Raw genomic sequence first — 21,136 nt, 5'->3', positions numbered from 1 at the left:
GGTGTTTGATTAACGGTACAGACTTCTGCTTCTGTAGCTGGTCTTATCATACAGAAGGAGCAGGAGTAAGAAGCACAGCACTAGCCGAAGCGGCTTTTCCAAATTTCTCCCCTAATCAGTACTCGTACAAACGCAACCATAAGGTTCCCGGTGCGTCCGCCTCCTTCCCCCTCCTTCCGCTCCAACCTGTCCCGTTTTTTCCATTCGGTCCGCTCCCCTCCGTTCTCCAATATTTATTTCCTGTACGTGAAGAGGACAGGGGGTCCCCCCGTCGTGCAATGCAGCAGCATGGGCACGTTTGACCGCGGCGTGCAGATGCTGCTGAGCACGGTGGGCGCGTTTGCCGCGTTCAGCCTCATGACCATCGCCGTGGGCACAGACTACTGGCTGTACTCGCGCGGCGTCTGCAAGATCAAGACAACCAACGAGAATGAGACCAGCAAGAAGAACGAGGAGGTCATGACCCACTCGGGCCTGTGGAGGACGTGCTGCTTGGAGGGTAAGGAGCTTGACTCGTCTCTTTTTGTCCTCTCGTTCATGTCCGGTGGTTCTCTATTGCAGGGTTGTTCATCACATTTCAGGACTTTTCCCACTCTAACACGCCAGATTCAACTCATCAGTTCACGTTCATGAATATAGACTGATCAAAGATCTCCATTTTGCTCCATCTAACTTTGGCAGTTAATAATAATAATAGCCACGTTTTTTTTTTTTTTACATATACGTCCGTTTAAGTTTGATGCCTCGACCATGGGCGCGCGTCTTTTCTACATCCACCAGATTTCTACATCCTGACCTCCTACACCCACGTCCGAGCTCCGGCCCAAGTTCTTCCCGAGTTCTTCCCATCTTACAAACTTTAATAGAGACCAAAACTAGATTCGGTCGACGCGTAAACTTCTCTATCCACCACAATCCTACTCGAGCACAATCGGTCCTGCTGTCTCACCTGCCAATCAAAGAGACAATAACCAATCGTGGCCGTTCGTGAGCTCGTGTACGACGTCGCTCGAACGTGGCGTGGCGGCATTCAGAGAGACTCCCACTGTTAATCGGAAATACTCTTGAACTGTTATAGTAAACAGACTCACCATCCACTTCACCTGTACACCTGCTCATTTATATCCATGCGGTTATGAGGTCAGCCGATCATGTGGTAACAGCACAATCATTGATGCAGGTCAAGAGCTTCAGGTGATGTTCACATCAAACATCAGAATGGGGAGAAGGTCTGATCTCTGTGATGTTAACCGTGGCATGGATGTTGGTGCCACATCAGGTTCCACTCCTGTCAGCGATCATGGGCACGGACTCGCCCGAACTGGACAGCTTTACCCATGATAGCCTCAGATTCCTGTTCTTAGCTGACAGGAGTGGAACCTGATGTGGTCTTCTGTTGTTGTAGCTCATCCACCTCAAGCTTTGATGTTTTGTGCATGCTGAGATGCTTTTCTGCTCACCACAGGTGTACAGAGTGACTATATATGAGGTACTGTATTGTTATATGAGTCCTTCCTGGCAGCGCAAACCGATCTGGCCGTTTTCCTCTGACCTCTCTTATTGGCAAGGCGTTTCCACCCACAGAACTGGGTTCTCACTTATTGTTTTTTTTGTTTTTCACACCATTCTGTGTAAACTGGAGATTTTTCTTGTGAAATTCCCTGTAGATCAACAGTTTCTGAAATACCCAAACCAGGCCATCTGGCACCAACATCCATGCCGTGGTTAAAGTCACAGACATCACACTTTTCCCCAATTCTGATGTTTGATGTGAACATTAACTGAAGCTCTTGACCTGTATCTACAACCCCAATTCCGAAAAAGGTGGGACGGTATGGAAAACGCAAAAAAAAAAACACAAAACAAACAAAAAGAGGGATTTGAAACCTCAGTTCACGCTGTACTATATTGAAAACACATTATTAAGACATTATTTGATGTTTTACTTTGTGAATTTGAGTTATTTTTGAAAATGTACACTCATCTCAAATCGGATGACGGCAACACACCAACAAAAAAGTTGGGACAGTCGGCTGGTTACCGCTGTGTAACGTCACCTTTTCTTTTAATGACACTTATTAAGCGTTTGTGTGTTTGAGTGAAGAGTGAAGTGGATGCGCAACTGTACAGGGCCTTCGTCGCCTTATTTTGCGCTTCATGATGCGTTCTCAATAGGAGACAGGTCAGGACGGCAGCAGGCCATGCTAGCACCCGAACTCTCTGCTTACGCAACCTTGCGCTTGTAATCCGGGCAGAATGTGGTTCGGCGTTGTCCTGCTCTGGATGGCAGCATATGTTGCTCCAAATGTCTACATATCTTTCTGCATTAATGCTGCCCTCACAGATGTGCAGGTTACCCCCATGCCATAGGCAATGACACGCCCTCATACCATGACAGACGCTGGCTTTTGGACCCTAATAACAGCTTGGATGGTCCTTTTCCTCTTTGGCCCGGAGAACACGACGGCTGTTTTGTCTGAAACGTCGACTCGTCAGACCACAAAACACGATTCCACCGTGCTACTGTCCATCTCAGATGAGACCGAGCCCAGAGAAGTGGGCGGAGCTTCTGGACAGTGTTGATGTACGGCTTCTGCTTTGCGTAGTAAAGCCTTAACTTGCATCTGTGGATGCAGCGGCGAATGGTGTCGAGCGACAAAGGTTTACTAAAGTATGTTTCACATCACCTTCTTATTTCACCTGCTCACATCACTATTAGTCCTAAATCGCACCTGTCCCAACTTTTTTCAAATGTGTTGCATGCATCAATTTCAAAATAAACGTTTATCTTAAAAAAAAACAAAAAAACGATGCAGTTGATTAGATAAAACATCGCATACAAGTGAAAATACAAGTCAAAGTACATTTACAAACTCACTCCTCTTTGTTTTTATGAGCATTTTCCATACTGTCCCAACTTTTTCGGAATTGACCACATGACTGGCCGATTGGATAACTGCATACATGAACAGGTCTACAGGTGTTCCTATTAAAGTGGGTGGTGACTTCCTGTCACGTCCTTAGTGTAGAATGAACTCTGATTTCATCTGATCTTGTTAGGCCTGAAATGAGCTTAGCATCTTTAGCATACAGATGGAGACTCATAGAAAAAGTGCTTTAGATTGATGCCATATAAGAACCATTTTTCTTCTGCTTAAACTTTCTGCAGCCTTCAGGAGTACAACCTCCCTCCCGTATGACCACTACACAGACGTAATCGACCCATTACAGCTTCCTGAACTTTCCATCACTAGCCATGATCAGCGTCGATACTAGAGGATGGTCATCTCCAGCATAATCATGTGATCTTAAAAAATCACTACAGTCACCGGATAGATCTCACAGACCCCACTTTGAGAACCATGGTTCCCCCAGAACCTTCAGATTTATAGACTATTACCTTTCTAAGATAAATACCTTTGTCATATCAAATAACCAGAAAAAGTTAGCATTGTGTGGAGCAATCTTGGTGGTGTTAAAGTGCACCTATGATGGTTTTTCAGATATTCCCTTTCATGTAGTGTGTGATATACGTAGTTGTTTGTGAATGTAAAAATTCTGCAAAGTTTCAAAAATCAAAGCGCACGACAAACGGAGTTATCGACTCCTAAAAGAAGGAATCGATTCTGAACAGCTGAAACGACTCGTTGGTGATTCCACACTTTACTTCCTGTACTAACCTACGTAGGTTCGTAACAATAAACCCCGCCTCTGGTCTTCATCGGCCGCTCGCTGACAGCGGTAGACCGATCACGACAGACTGGGACGTCTGACCAATCAGAGCAGAGTATGCTCTCTGAAAGAAGGAGTTTAGAACGAATCTTTTAGAACGTTGAATCATTGAAAGAGTCGTTTGTGACGCCGGGGGGAAAAAGAGAACGCTGCAGTTTAAATGATGAGCACGTTAAAAGTGTTTTTTGACCTCGGATGCGCGTAAATCTATCGTATGAGACCTTTAAAACAAAATTAGACCCGTTTCACATCCATAATAGGTGCGCTTTAAATGATTCTCCGGATTATTGCGGCAAAATGGAATCGGAAAAGAATCGTGAACCGAAAGGTTCTTCAAGGAACGAATAACGGTTCTTCTGTGGCATCGCACTAAACCGATGGTTCTCAAAGTGGACGTGCAGCGCTGGAATCAATAATGCTATTATAAATATTAATGAGTTCTTACCGTTATTAGCCAGTTTAATTGGAAACTTTTGAAATTTAGACGCACACACACAAAAAAAACCTCTAACTCAGAAACTAAGAACATTCCGTGGGGAAAAAAACACGCTCTAAAAAGGCTCTATTGCGCCAATATTGTTTTATATCCTGAATACGGTCCAATTTATTTCCTATTTCCTATTATAAGATTACACGAAACCGAGCAGAAGGTTATTAAACCCTTTACTTTTAGACATTTTGACACATTATCTACCAATGAAACAAGACTAGCTAGTTTGAAATAGGTAGAAATTCCTAGAAATTTCTTTCGTAAGCTTATATTTGGATAAAGCTCAACGTGGCTATATTTGAGACATTTACACTTGCTAAGATGTCACTTGCTAAATCATCCTTGGCTGCAAAAACTTTTAATAATTGTTAACTTTGAAACTTTTTTTTTTAAAGAGTTCTGAATTATTTGCTGTGCCGTATAGCGTATGCTGTGTATTGCTCGCATCAGTGTCGACGTACCGTCGTTGACTTTGGCCACATCTGTGAGCGTGTCCTTAACATCTGCTCGAGTTTCGCTGTCCGTCTGTCAGACACAGCCTTAAAGGACACGATGTTCTTAAAGGAGACATGACTTCTGGTTTAGCGGCGTAGCAGCAGCGGCAGCAAATATTTCATTACTGCGGTCCGGGACGTTCGGGACACACCTTCAATATCAACGTTTATGCAAAACATTATCACTTTAGTTAGAGCGTTAGGATTTGCCGAGTTGTCAAATGACCGATCGATATTAGCTTGAAGATAATGTCCAGCTGTTCATGTTCGTGGAAGGGGGCGTGGAGGGGTTTAGCGTGCGTTTCTGTCTCTATTAGAATGTTAAATGCTCTATAGTGAATACATACTTGTACTTTCTGACTTCTGTATTGGCTCAGACCAGCATGAGCTCTTTAAACCCTCCAGACTGGACATCTCGTCCAAGTTGTTTTCAAGTATCGCGGCGTTTCCGTTTGTTTTTTTGCCGTATCGTATCACTCACCCGTAATAAGACCCTCCCCTCCTGCAGCTCATCAGTCACGTACGAGTTCCTCAGAGCTCCCCGAAGCGAGCGGCTCGTAAATCACCGAGCTCGGCTCAGACGGTGGAGCCGCTGGACGTGGAGCAGATTTAAAGCGAGCGTGTTAGCGTAATCCTCCCCCGGAGCGGTCCGAACCCGATCGGGATAGAGGCAAGACCGCAGTGAAATTACCAGCGCTTCAGATATTTACATCAGATCGGTTGCTGCGTCTCTGTGTGGTGTGTGTGTGTGTGTTTGATGAAAAGACCACTCAGCAACCTGTGTGCAACATTAAAACTACATTCATCTGAAAGTGTGCTGAGCATCTGTATACAGTGTGTGTGTGTGTGTGTGTGTGTGTGTGTGTGTGTGATAAATCTCTTGACAGATACACCGTATAGTAATACCATAACGAGGCATGATGAATGTTCATTATACGATCATTACTACAGTTTACTCCAGTATGGAGATGATATTACATTTAAAACAGTGTTACATGTTCACCCGAAGCGCAGGATTTCAATCCGCAGAAGTCACCTGCAATCACAAGACACGCGTTGTCATTTCATATGAATTATTTCTGGCTTGCAGCTCGGGAAAGTGCAGATTCCACACTCTCAATCAAGCTGACATTTGTCTTAGTAAGCAGGAGAGGATATATTCATGCTGAAAGACAAACGCGTCCATTACGTTTTTACAGTATATATATATATTTTAACATCGAAACAATCGGAAGAAAAAAACGCAGGCTCGAGGCGTCGGCGCCGAAACGATCTCAACGTCTCAAGCAGGAAGGGGGCGGGGCTTTGTTTGAATGGAAATACAATTCGGGATTATAGGATTATAATCGAGAATGATCATTGTAATGATAAGCCTTTTGTACAGGACTCATAGATGATCAACGCACAAAGACATGGAAATAGACTGTACTTTTACTATAAACTATAATATATGCATAATATTATACACAATCATACAATCGAATAGAACCCACAGAGAACGACGTTCGTGCTGGTCGTTTAACCGGAGTACGCTTTTAAATACCGTCGTAATGTATCCTGCTCATGCGGCGTTCACATCAGCAGCGATTTTGCGAATCGCTCTGTGCTTGTCCCGAGTAGGCGGTCTTATCTTTAGTTTTATTTAGCAGTTGCCATGGTTTCACCGGGAGCACCAGGGTAGTGAGATCTGGCCAGGAAAAGCTAGCTACAGAACTAAACGTCCATTTGAAACAACATACCAGATTTCCTCCTGGTTTCCTAGAAGTGACGTTCCACACCTATTCTAAATTATAACGTCTATTCCTGTGAAAATCACAATTAGGGAAATTGCACATGTTGAGGGAATTACTATGAATTACGGTATATACTGTAGAAGGCTTGTGCAATATAACGATTAGCGATTTTTCCTTTCGCATAGGAGCGCGGCGATCAAGCATCCAAGAGCACTAGTATGAGTTAGCGCTCAAAAAAGGCGCCGAAAGAGCAATCTTTTCCCCCCCAGTAAAACAGGAGACGTGTGTAGGAGCTCGATGTGTAAATCTGGAATGATTTGCGCAGATGTTTTGATTAAATTGCGCCCACCTGGAAGCCCCGCCCCTTTCTCCACTATGTCAGGATTTGTGTGTGCGTCCTCGCTTTCTGTCACAGTAATTGGAGTGTGTGTTTGACTTGGCTAACGTTAGGCAGGAATATTTTTCATATCTGTTAACTATATTTATGTGGAATGCCACAGTGAAGTGTCAGATCTAACACTTTAGCTCTACTGGGTGTTATAACGTGTTGTTTTCCTTGGCCGACCTGTTCCGTGTCTGGTTGTTAGTACACCAGTGGTTTCTTCTTTTTTCAGGACATTCCTAGTTGTTGTATAAGCTATGCCCAGTGCTGCTTGTGCAATGCCTCTGATTGATGTTCCCTCTTTTTCTCAGCTTCAGAATGGCTCGCTTTTCTCCCGTAGGCGGCTCTCTGGTCTTCATGTTGGTTTATCCTTTTTAACAACAAATGCCGTCTTCACAGGCTCAAACCAAGCGCTATTAATTCTTTAAACAATCAATTTAACAGGGCACACCTGGGCAGCGAGAAACACCTATCAGTCACCTGTTCCAATATTTTTGATCGCTTTAGTTACAGTTACATTTATATAGCGCTTTTCTAGACACTCAAAGCGCTTTACATAGTATGGGGGGGGGGGGGGGTGAGGTGGGGAAAATCTCCTCAACCACCACTAGTGTGTAGAATCCACCTGGATGATGTGACGGCAGCCATAGCGCGCCAGAACGCCCACCACACACCAGCTATTAGTGGAGAGGAGAGAGTGATGTAGACAATTCAGAGAGGGGATTATTAGGGGGTCATGATAGAGAAGGGCCAGGACACCGGGGTTATACCCCTACTCTTATAATGATCCTGGGATTTTTAACCACCACAGAGAGTCAGGACCTCGGTTTAACGTCTCATCTGACAAACGGTGCTGTTTTTACAGTACAGTCTCCCCGTCACTATACTGGGGCATTAGGTCCCACACAGATCACAGGGTGAGCGCCCCCTTCTGGCCTCACTAATACCACTTCCATCAGCAACCTTAGTTTTCCCCAGGAGGTCTCCCATCCAAGTACTGACCCGGCTCAACCCTGCTTAGCGTCAGTGAGAAACCAGGCGAGAACTGCAGGCGATAATGGGAAAAATGGGTAGGTTCAAACTGAAGGTGCCATGTTCTAAGTTGTTTAACACATCTAGATGTAAATATGAGGAAATGAAAGCTGAAATTCTGATCTGGCGTTTCATATTCATCTTGTGATCTCAAACCCAAATGTCTTCATTGTATAGCGAAAACACTAGAATCGGCCTTGCTGTTCCAGAGGGGACAGTAGGTCTTTTTATTGTTTACCGCACATTACGGCAGAATCACCTGAAAATCCACCATCCAGCTGCATTTTAAATGGTAAATGGCACACTTATATAGCGCTTTTATCCAACACGCTTTACACTGTGTCTCATTCACCCGTTCACACACACACACACACACCAATGGTAGCAGAGCTGCTACGCAAGGCGCTAACTTGCCATCGGGAGCAACTTGGGGTTCAGTGTCTTGCCCAAGAACACTTCGGCATGTGGAGTCACGTGGGCCGGGAATCGAACCGCCAAAACTACGGTTAGTGGACGACCCGCTCTACCACCTGAGACACAGCTGCCTGCATTTTAGCGATTGGCACAGTTCCCAACTGCACAGCTGATAATATAGTTACACACTCCTGGTAAATATGTTAGTCGGTTGCAGCGATGGCCTTGGGACTGCAATTACCACATGCGGTTTTACACTCAGGTCTCCTTTAGTGAACAGTGGACTAGTTCAACAAACAGACTTCATATTAAACCATAATGAACTTTCTTTTACTCTCACACTATCCGTCGTTCCCCAGATGAGGACGGGTTCCCGTCTGAGTCTGGTTCCTCTCAAGGTTTCTTCCTCGTATCATCTCAGGGAGTGTTCCCTCACCACCGTCACCACCGTCTCGCTCGATACGGATAAACTCACACGCTTAAAATCTCTATCCTGTGTTTATATGTTTCTGTAAAGCCACTTCGAGACAACGTCCGTTGTTAAAAGCGCTACACAAATCAAATTGAATTGAATTGAATTGAAATATGTTCCTTTTCCTGTAGGGTTTTTGTCCAACGCTTCTGGACAGTTATATTGTTTATAAAATGGAAAATCCTGATTGGGAAAAATCAGTATCGCACATGCCCGGTCTACAGTGTCAGAATGAATTGAAAATGCTAGTTCGTATCCATCACCAGGGTCATTGTATTACGTGTGAATGCAACACATCGGGCGTGTAGCAGCGTGTCGAGTGTCTCCGATTGGTTCAGGTGCTGCGACTTGGAACAAATCTCTGCAGCCATGAACACATACAATGACTACGTTTACATGCACGTCAGTGTTCCGAAATTTGGCAGTATTCTAATTAGTCCCTGAGGAATTGTGGGTGAGAATTTGGGAGCCTTAACTGTAGGCTGGGTATTTATGAATGGGAACTCAGGAATACTTACGACAAGCGTGTATACAGGAATATTCCGATGCCTGTACGCATATAAACATCGTATTCGCGATAAGGCCGCAACCCGAATATAGACCTTAGATGGAATTTGATGTGCATGTAAACGTAGTCATTGTATGTTTCACAGCAGAGGAGGAAAGTAAGCGTGAACGGTGTGTTTATCACGGTAAGTTTAAATTTGAAAACGAGTAAGGATGAGGTGTCTGATCTTAGGAGGCCGTTTTTGTGTGACCACGTTGTCTAAATGGGTGTAGCATCGCTAAGAAGATCGGTATACCTCTACACAACAACGGCAAACGCACACACTTTCACACACAACCCAACTGGCATGATAGATGTGTCACTTCCGGCCTGTGGTTCGTCTCAGCCATTCGAATGCAGGTGTAGCGACTGTAGCTAATTCGCTTTATTAATCTTCATTAATCTCACAATGGAGACGTGAGGCTAAAGCTGAGAAAGCGGCTCACTTATGTACCTAATTTCCTTTTCTCCTCTGGACAAGTTCCCTATTTATCCCCTATTTATCCACCGATGCTCCAAGCCAAGCAAATCTCACTCTCACACACCACGCTGTTCACAATCGAACAGATTTTCAGTGCCGTGTGCATCCATATGTCGGCGGTTGCGATACGTAGCTGCGAGTCGAGGTGTGAAAATGCTAATCTCCGACTAATTGTGCATTGTTTCCCACCCAGCAGGTTTAAACTCACACACCTTTTTAGTAGCAGGCTAGCATATGCACACTTAGCTAATAATGGCTGTACGGTTCCAGTGAAAGCACAACCTTTTCAAATTCATTCACATGTATGTTGAGTGCATGCAAATGAAACTAAAGAATAAATTAATGTTTTGTTAGATAAATAAATTAGGAATTTAACTTCTCTGCCTGTTTTAGAGGAACTGCTACAAAGTGCATGTGCTTGGATGTCTGTGTTTGTGTGGGTGTGTGTGTGGGGGTGTGTGTGTGTCTGCATGTGTGTGTTGCAGATGAATAATCGTGACCATATGCTGCTTGGCGATGGAGGATTATGTACATAGACACATTAGATAAGAATTAGCACATTGGTGTTAGTCCAGCAAATGTCCCGACTCCACATTTAGCATTACTTGCTATTACAACAGTGTTGCTATAACGGGGGCTACACCAAACATAACTGAACACAGTGTAACCAAACACATCAGAGCTGAATACATCAGATACAAAACAAGAAAACAGTCCAACAAACAGACCTAGACAATTCAGTACAGCAAAGCAAAACTGAACACAGCGAAGCCCAACACAGCAAAGCCAAACACAGCAAGGCTAAACACAGGAAAGCCAAACCATGCAAAGTGCAACACTCCCAAGCCAAACACAGTAAAGTCAAACACAGAAAAGTCAAACACCATGAACTTAAACACAGTAAAGCCAAACAGTAAAGTCAAACACAGTGACATTAAACACAGTAAAGCCAAACACAGTGACATTAGACACAGTAAAGCCAAACACAGTGACATTAAACACAGTAAAGTCAAACACAGTGACATTAAACACAGTAAAGCCAAACACAGTGACATTAAACACAGTAAAGCCAAACACAGTGACATTAAACACAGTAAAGTCAAACACAGTGACATTAAACACAGTAAAGTCAAACACAGTGACATTAGACACAGTAAAGTCAAACACAGTGACATTAAACACAGTAAAGTCAAACACAGTGACATTAGACACAGTAAAGCCAAACACAGTGACATTAAACACAGTAAAGCCAAACACAGTGACATTAAACACAGTAAAGCCAAACACAGTGACATTAAACACAGTAAAGCCAAACACAGTGACATTAAACACAGTAAAGTCAAACACAGTGACATTAAACACAGTAAAGTCAAACACAGTGACATTAGACACAGTAAAGTCAAACACAGTGACATTAAACACAGTAAAGTCAAACACAGTGACATTAAACACAGTAAAGCCAAACAGTAGTCAAACACAGTGACATTAAACACAGTAAAGTCAAACACAGTGACATTAGACACAGTAAAGCCAAACAGTAGTCAAACACAGTGACATTAAACACAGTAAAGTCAAACAGTAGTCAAACACAGTGACATTAAACACAGTAAAGTCAAACACAGTGACATTAGACACAGTAAAGCCAAACAGTAGTCAAACACAGTGACATTAAACACAGTAAAGTCAAACAGTAGTCAAACACAGTGACATTAAACACAGTAAAGTCAAACACCATGAACTTAAACACAGTAAAGCCAAACAGTAAAGTCAAACACAGTGACATTAAACACAGTAAAGCCAAACAGTAGTCAAACACAGTGACATTAAACACAGTAAAGTCAAACACAGTGACATTAGACACAGTAAAGCCAAACACAGTGACATTAAACACAGTAAAGCCAAACACAGTGACATTAAACACAGTAAAGCCAAACACAGTGACATTAAACACAGTAAAGCCAAACACAGTGACATTAAACACAGTAAAGTCAAACACAGTGACATTAAACACAGTAAAGTCAAACACAGTGACATTAGACACAGTAAAGTCAAACACAGTGACATTAAACACAGTAAAGTCAAACACAGTGACATTAAACACAGTAAAGCCAAACAGTAGTCAAACACAGTGACATTAAACACAGTAAAGCCAAACACAGTGACATTAGACACAGTAAAGCCAAACAGTAGTCAAACACAGTGACATTAAACACAGTAAAGTCAAACAGTAGTCAAACACAGTGACATTAAACACAGTAAAGTCAAACACAGTGACATTAAACACAGTAAAGTCAAACACAGTGACATTAAACACAGTAAAGTCAAACACAGTGACATTAGACACAGTAAAGTCAAACACAGTGACATTAAACACAGTAAAGCCAAACAGTAGTCAAACACAGTGACATTAAACACAGTAAAGTCAAACACAGTGACATTAGACACAGTAAAGTCAAACACAGTGACATTAAACACAGTAAAGCCAAACACAGTGACATTAGACACAGTAAAGTCAAACACAGTGACATTAGACACAGTAAAGTCAAACAGTGACATTAGACACAGTAAAGCCAAACACAGTGACATTAGACACAGTAAAGCCAAACACAGTGACATTAGACACAGTAAAGCCAAACACAGTGACATTAGACACAGTAAAGTCAAACACAGTGACATTAAACACAGTAAAGCCAAACACAGTGACATTAAACACAGTAAAGTCAAACACAGTGACATTAAACACAGTAAAGCCAAACACAGTGACATTAAACACAGTAAAGTCAAACACAGTGACATTAAACACAGTAAAGCCAAACAGTAAAGTCAAACACAGTGACATTAGACACAGTAAAGTCAAACACAGTGACATTAGACACAGTAAAGTCAAACACAGTGACATTAGACACAGTAAAGTCAAACACAGTGACATTAGACACAGTAAAGTCAAACAGTGACATTAGACACAGTAAAGCCAAACACAGTGACATTAGACACAGTAAAGCCAAACACAGTGACATTAGACACAGTAAAGCCAAACACAGTGACATTAGACACAGTAAAGCCAAACACAGTGACATTAGACACAGTAAAGTCAAACACAGTGACATTAAACACAGTAAAGCCAAACACAGTGACATTAAACACAGTAAAGTCAAACACAGTGACATTAAACACAGTAAAGCCAAACACAGTGACATTAAACACAGTAAAGCCAAACAGTAAAGTCAAACACAGTGACATTAGACACAGTAAAGCCAAACACAGTGACATTAGACACAGTAAAGTCAAACACAGTGACATTAGACACAGTAAAGTCAAACACAGTGACATTAGACACAGTAAAGTCGAACACAGTGACATTAGACACAGTAAAGCCAAACACAGTGACATTAGACACAGTAAAGTCAAGCACAGTGACATTAGACACAGTAAAGTCAAACACAGTGACATTAAACACAGTAAAGCCAAACACAGTGACATTAAACACAGTAAAGCCAAACAGTAGTCAAACACAGTGACATTAAACACAGTAAAGTCAAACACAGTGACATTAGACACAGTAAAGTCAAACACAGTGACATTAAACACAGTAAAGCCAAACACAGTGACATTAAACACAGTAAAGCCAAACACATTGACATTAAACACAGTAAAGCCAAACACAGTGACATTAAACACAGTAAAGTCAAACACAGTGACATTAGACACAGTAAAGTCAAACACAGTGACATTAGACACAGTAAAGTCAAACACAGTGACATTAAACACAGTAAAGCCAAACACAGTGACATTAAACACAGTAAAGCCAAACAGTAGTCAAACACAGTGACATTAAACACAGTAAAGCCAAACACAGTGACATTAAACACAGTAAAGCCAAACAGTAGTCAAACACAGTGACATTAAACACAGTAAAGTCAAACACAGTGACATTAAACACAGTAAAGCCAAACAGTAGTCAAACACAGTGACATTAAACACAGTAAAGCCAAACACAGTGACATTAAACACAGTAAAGCCAAACAGTAGTCAAACACAGTGACATTAAACACAGTAAAGTCAAACACAGTGACATTAAACACAGTAAAGTCAAACACAGTGACATTAGACACAGTAAAGTCAAACACAGTGACATTAAACACAGTAAAGCCAAACAGTAGTCAAACACAGTGACATTAAACACAGTAAAGTCAAACACAGTGACATTAGACACAGTAAAGTCAAACACAGTGACATTAGACACAGTAAAGTCAAACACAGTGACATTAAACACAGTAAAGTCAAACACAGTGACAATAAACACAGTAAAGTCAAACACAGTGACATTAAACACAGTAAAGTCAAACACAGTGACATTAAACACAGTAAAGTCAAACACAGTAAAGCCAAACAAAGTGAAGTTAAACACAGTAAAGCTAAACACAGTAACACCAAACACAGTAAAGTCAAACACAGTAGAGTTCAACACAGCAAAATAAAGCACTTCAAAACAAAGCACAGTAAAAGCCAAACAAAGTAAAGCCAAACACAGTAAAGTCAAACACAGTAAAAACCAAACACAGTAAAGCCAAACACAGTAGAGTTCAACACAGCAAAACCAAACACAGTAAAGCCAAAGATAGTAAAGGTAAACACAAGAAAGTTAAACACAGTAAACACAGCAAAGCCAAATCATACAAAGTGGAACTCTGCCAAGCCAAGCACAGAAAAACAAACACAATGAAGCTCGAATAATTACAGACTTGCACTACACAGTAAAGTTGTCCACAGTAAAGCCAAACACAGTAAAACAAAACACATCAAACACAATGCTTAAAATAGTTCATACCCCAAAATACACAGTTCAACAGAAAAAATCTCAACACAGCCCAGTCCGGAACCGTCCATGCTTCCTTTATCACAATAACCAGCAAATGTAGGCCTCATCACATGATCACAGGGTCAGATTTGGGAAGATTTGTAAAGGCAATGCTCTCTGGCACAGGCCTTCATCCAGATTGGATTAGCATGCTAAATCACCTCTTGACTCGGAACAGAGTTGTAGTAAGGCATAAAGAGGCATGATGACAACCGACTTACCCATAATGCACTACAGTACATTTACCAAGTGAGGAAAAAGCACTCCATATCAACCAGCAGCATCTTCATGGCATTTAGCGCAGCCATAACACTCTGTGAGGAGCACATAAAGAGCGAGAGGAGAATGACTTAGCGATATTGCATCCCTCAGTCACCGGTGTTGTCACACTGAGGAGACAGATTTTGTTCATTTGCTCTTAATGCCAGGACATTGTTACTGTTTTATTGGTCTCTGGTCCTCCGCGCACACCGTCCGCAGCCGTGTAATTATGTGACCGAGTCGTTGATACCAAGTAAACAGAGCGCAAAAAAAAGCGATGACATCAGCAAAGAAAAAAAGAGCACGAATCTTAAAGAAATCCAGTGTACCGCCTGGAACACAGTGCCGAAGAAGGGTTGTTAGTCATTCAGGTCGTTTCGAATTGTTTTGTAAACATACGCCAAAATAACTTCGACTTTTTTAAGCATTGATTTCCTACCTTATTTGCACCTCTTTTTTTTTTTTTTTGGTAAATTAAAAGCGTGCGTTCCAAAAATCCTAACGGTTAACGGAGCCGTTATTAATATGAGCAGCTGTTACTCATCTTAATAGTCAGCTGTTATTAATAGTGTAACTGACGACGTGGAAATTTGACTTACTACCGCTAGTCTTTTCTCCAAAAGTTTATTCATTTCCACCGTGACGGTTTACAATCCGTTAAGGGAACGGTTTGAAGTCAAATTTAAGAGAGGATCTCGGTAAGAAGCAACAAGGGGAAGACCTTCTCGGCCTAAAACATGACCGTTCAGCTACATGTTCTCAGTCTTCAGTAAAATAACTGTCAAGTGTCAAGTCAAAGTGCAGTTAAGCACGTTCGCCTCACACCTCCAGGGTCAGGGGTCAGATTCCAACCGTGGGGGCGGAGTTTGCATGTTCTCCCCGTGCTGCGGGGGTTTCCTCCGGGTGCTCCAGTTTCCTCCCCCAGTCCAAAGACATGCATGGTAGGTTGATTGGCGTGTCTAAAGTGTCTGTAGTGTATGAATGGGTGTGTGAGTGTGTGTGTGATCGGCACCCTGTCCAGGGTGTACCCCGCCTCGTGCCCGATGCTCCCTGGGATAGACTCCAGGTTTCCCCGTGACCCTGAAAAGGATAAAGCGGTATAGAAGATGGATGGATGGATGGATGGATGGATGAAGTGCAATTAGTAAATAAATTCTAATAAATAAATTGAAATAAATTCTTTTTAAAAAAAATTTCGGAAAGCTACTCGAACTGGCTAAATCGCACTCGCTCAGAATGGTTCCGTGCGGTCTTTAGCAGTGATCTGTAACGTAAAGTGAGCTGTAATCGTGTTTTCAACCGTGAATCGGAAAGCTTCGACTGAACGCGCGTTGTGATCTCATCGTCGTGACGACGTCACGTGGACTTTGCCAGCAATATACGAGGTTACATTTTTATTGACTGTTGAAGCCATTCCCTATGGAAGTGAGAGGAAGAAAACAGAAGGAAAGGAAAGGAATAGAAAGAAAAAAGAAAGAAATTGAGAGAAAAGAGAAAAGAAATTACATTGCGTACGTGTGCAGGTAAACATCAACACATAAATAAAACATTTTTTTTTAAAAAACCGTGACAGCAGAATCAGACCATGAACAATTAAAGCAGATTCGTTTCTTTTTGGATAAGAGGACAGCATTTTTCTCTGGCTTTCACACGCGAGTGAGGGTCAGGAGTGTCCCGAGAGAGTGATTAATAGCGGATTGGGACAGGGCCCTAGTGGAACGGTGTTTGAATCATCCTCGTTTCTGCTTCAGCGCTGGACCTGGGTTGAATTTGATCGCCAATGATCAGAGGAACGTATATCTCTGTTCCTCATCTCATCTCATCTCATCTCATCTCACTCGCTGGTGAATGCCAGGTGTGTGTGCGCTTGCTCTCACCTGATCCAGCACATCTGCATGAGGAAATGAAAGACCTGCTCATCATCATCATCTCTCTCTCTCTCAGACACACACATACCCACCTTTGCTTCGTTTTCTTTCACCCGAATGAAAGCCAGTCTGAATTGGATCGGTACTTTATTAACACAATCTGTCTGATTTACTTTGAGCACCATTAAGACTGGCTCATTTGCTCGAGCACAGAAAATAAATTGCACTTGTAATTTGTTTCCTGTCTGCCGGCGATCCTGCTAACAATGATGGCTGTTTAAAATAGCAGCGCCGCCAAAGCAGCTCATTTGCATACGCAATCACCACTTTAGGCCGTGAAGAGCGAGGCGGATTGTGCTTGTTTTTTTTTTGTTTTTTTTTTTCGTTTTCGTTTTTTTTTTTGCGACAAAAGCGACTGATCGAAAGGCGGCTGATCGGAAGATTTTTTTTTCTCAAAATGTTAACCCAGCGAGCTTGAGGTTACAGTTATCCCAGGTAACATACTGTATTTCTTTGTGATGTCATGCTTGATTACAACACCTGCATCCGGAATATATATATACATATATATATATATATTTATATTTTAAAACACTTTTTCTCTCAAACCAGGAGTGAATTGCACAAGCTGTGCACGCTGAGGAGTGGTAAATTAGATAGGGGTGGGGGGGGGGGGGGGTGGAATTGGTGCGCTGGTGCTCATCATCACTCCAGTCATCTGTCCTCATCAACATGCGGCGTTTTTCATCCCAGATGCAGGCTGTACCAACACTTTTGAATCACACGGTAATACTAATGCCCGCTCTCTAACAGCATCAGCGTGGACCGTTTCGGTTATTTCCAAACTCACCAGATGAACTTTTTACCCAGTTCTCACCTGGATGCTGTAGATTTGTACCACTGTATGTCCGGTTGTTCATCCCACGACTCTTATTCACAACACAACACAACACAACACACTCAGTACTGTTAGTCTTTACTTTTCTACACCTTTATACAGGGATGATTTATAATCCCGCTACGGACCACTCTCTTTTCTTTTTTTTTTTTCTTTTTTTGAGTCTTGTTCCTTTCAGTCAGTCCTTTTACACGGACGACGATAATCCGATACGAACCCGATTAAGACGATATTCAGAAACTAGCATGTAAACAGAGATTATTGATAATCCGATTAAAGTCACACTCGAAGTAAACACGAACGGAATTAAGACGTGTGGAGTATTTCCTGTTTTAGTCGCGTTATGGACGTGCGTTACAGACACGTACACACCTTAATCACACTATTAACGTGTGAGAGTTTTCACCGCATTGTGCGACAGGACACGTACACACACGGCAGCGCTCGACCGTTTGACGGCAAACAAGAGAGCACGGCTGCGTCCCAAACCGCGTACTTGCCTACTATATAGTAGGAGAAATACATGTATCTCGGCTACTATATAGACGGTAAGTACACGGTTTGGGACGCAACCCACGGCTTCAAGCAGTCGTCTATTTGCACGTACAGCACGACAAATAATTAACCGCACTTGAAGCGTTCGTGAAATTAAAAATAAAAACACACAAAACTGTATACGGTCCCATAACGAAGACCAACTGTATGTCGATACGTGAAATTCCGGAGGGGACGTCGGACGGCGTGGCGCGGTGACGTAATGACGTGTGCCGTTAATCCATCTATGTTCTATAACATGTAAAAGCGACTCATGTAAACACCTTAATCAGAATATTATACTGTCTTATTCAGAATAAGGTCAGTAATTAGATTCACTAATTCACTATATCCACTAAGGATCTAAATCTATATCCTTATTTCTGTAAAGTTGCTTTGAACAACAATGTTGTTAAAATTGCTATACAAGTAAAATGGGTCATTCCATCTGAAGTGGTCCAACGCAGGTTGACCATTTTTAATTTTCCGAATTATTTTTAGTGATTACCTCTATGTATTGACATTGCGAAACCACCCATTTTTTAAATTTATTTAATTATAACAGCCATCTTTGTGTCTTGGCACACGACAAATTTTGGTTATACAGCTGTTTACGGAAACCCGAATATCTCGGCGCAGGATGGTCCTAGCTCCTTATAACAAAAACTGATCTCTAGAGCACGTTATAAGGTACGTGCACATATACAGTATAAACATTTTGCACATTCGTGTTCCTCTCAATAGACTCGATTCAAATACAATTTTTATGTGTATAGCGCTTTTAACAATGGACATTGTCTCGAGTAGAACTAGAACTTAAGTCCGATTGTAATGCTCAAGACTGCCCCAGGTCCACTTTTAAGGTCGGTTTATAATGGGAAGGGTTTGAGTCTTTTTTTTTAAAGGGGTGCCTAGGTAAGTAGCGTGTGCATGCAAAACATTTCAGTTTTGAGACTTCTCGAAAAAAGTGCAATTTCTAAAAATTTCCCTCTCTTTCGGGTTTAATAACGCCGCTGAGGGACCAGATATGAACCTGAAATTTTCACCGAAATAAGTCCTTTATAGTAGGATTCTGCTGTAATAATTTTGAGTTTGAGATTCCACTGGTTACAGAGTTAGGGCTAGTAGAAATCTGTTGAAAAGTCTACTTTATTCGTGCATTTTAACAAATGAACCGATGTAATATTGTATACGAATGAACAAATAATAAAAATTAACAGTATTTTATAATAATTATGTTTATTAGTGACATATAACGGCTTATTAGTTGTCAGTGAGGTCTAAAACGTTATGATGTTGGCTACAGTGAAGCATGATCTATCACATGGTTCTTCAAATCTGCAGAATTTATCTCCAACCTCCAAACTTCCTGTAAGTGTCTAGTAATCCTGAAGACCTTGGTTAGCTTGCTCAGGTGCGTTTGATTAGTGTTGGTATGCGTGAATAGATTTGATCCGAATATGGAGTTACAGTGTTCAGTTGGGTGTGATGAGCGGAGCTAGGGTGTTGTTTGTCCTGTGATTAAAGCAGTAACAGCTCAGAAGATCGGATATCTCGGGGTTCTTTAGGCAGGCGAGGACGCAGCATCCTCACTCGGGTGCGAGAGTGATTTGACTCTGAATCGGTTTACCTGCAGGAAGTGAATCAAACATGCCGTGTGTTTTGGGTTGCAGCATTCGAGCTGTAGATGTGAGATGCTGGACTGAGCCGAAGGACCGAGCCGTAGAGCCGCAGAAACGCCATGCGTTCTGGACATTTAGACCAAAGATGAAAGATCTTGACTACGTCATTATAGAATGACTCCAGACTTTCCTTTCTTTTACTCTCACACTATCCGTCGTTCCCCAGATGAGGACGGGTTCGCGTCTGAGTCCGGTTCCTCTCAAGGTTTCTTCCTCATATCATCTCAGGGAGTTTTTCCCTCGCCACCGTCACCACCGGCTCGCTCGATACGGATAAACTCACACGCTTAAAATCTCCATCCTGTGTTTATATGTTTCTGTAAAGCCGCTTCGAGACGATATTCATTTTTAAAAGCGCTACACAAATAAAACTGAATTGAATTGACTGGAACTCCTTGTTATCCATGCTTGGGTGATTATCGTGATTTCAACACACACTTGGTAAAGATTTGTTGAACTTTTTTTTTAAAGCAAATTTCGGTCCAGTATTGAAAATGAGAATGTTCTCAACCCTACACACGCATTTTCCGCTTTTTAATTCTGTACGGACCAAATAGCGAACGAAGCAAAAGTATTCATTTAACTGGAATTTAATCTAGTAGGCGTGAGGCACCCTTTAACGCTTAACAAACATGGCATAATATTATAACCGTGATGTTAAAAGCTGACGGGGAAACTACGGAACGGTTCTTGTAGTGTCGTGTTCAGTCATTTCAATCCCGAACGATATTTTTTTTTAACGTATCCCGATGCAGCTTTTCAGGACACGATGTCGTTACGCAACGCGCTTTTAGTATAACATAACCAATTAGTTAGAAATGAAACACAAAGCTTTTTTTTTTAAACGCCTTTACGTTGTCATACGCACGAGATTTCGTTGCTCCGAAACACGAAGCTGCGGTCATTTCTGAAACCCTTCCGCCGTAGACACTCGGCCACCGAGTGCTAAAACTGACGTGGAACCGTTACGCCTAGCGAGAGCAATTCTAAAGAATTGATCTCGGTCGGGCCGTAGCGTCGCGCCGTTAACATTAGGCCAATTTTCCGATAGCGTTTAAAGGAATTCGTTCTTCTACTTCATCCCGTGTCCAACTGGCGTTTTTTTTTTATTTTTTATTTTTTAATAATTAATTTTTTTGCCAGAGATCCTGCCATAAATACTGATTAAGGCCACATCCAGTGGCTTCGCTCCTTTTCCCCGCCGACGGAGGTGGAATCCGCAGCATCTGGGCGCCGTGATGAATCGCTGGTGTCCTTG

At 42.1% G+C, this 21,136-nt stretch overlaps 1 protein-coding gene across 1 annotated transcript in view; it reads left to right on the top strand.

The window, feature by feature from the left end:
- Positions 1 to 279: 279 nt before the first annotated feature.
- Positions 280 to 21,136, top strand: part of LOC128603437 (voltage-dependent calcium channel gamma-2 subunit-like) — a 57,503-nt gene continuing 36,646 nt past the window's right edge. Inside the window, exon 1 of the mRNA XM_053617868.1 lies at positions 280 to 499. Coding sequence (XP_053473843.1) covers positions 289 to 499 — 211 coding nt within the window. The 5' untranslated portion in view covers positions 280 to 288. The remainder of the gene's footprint in view (positions 500 to 21,136) is intronic.

Source organism: Ictalurus furcatus, chromosome 2, assembly GCF_023375685.1.
Source record: "Ictalurus furcatus strain D&B chromosome 2, Billie_1.0, whole genome shotgun sequence".
Taxonomy (NCBI): Eukaryota; Metazoa; Chordata; class Actinopteri; order Siluriformes; family Ictaluridae; genus Ictalurus; species Ictalurus furcatus.
Note: the sequence above shows the minus strand (reverse complement) of the source record. Positions and strands in the feature narration are given on the sequence as shown.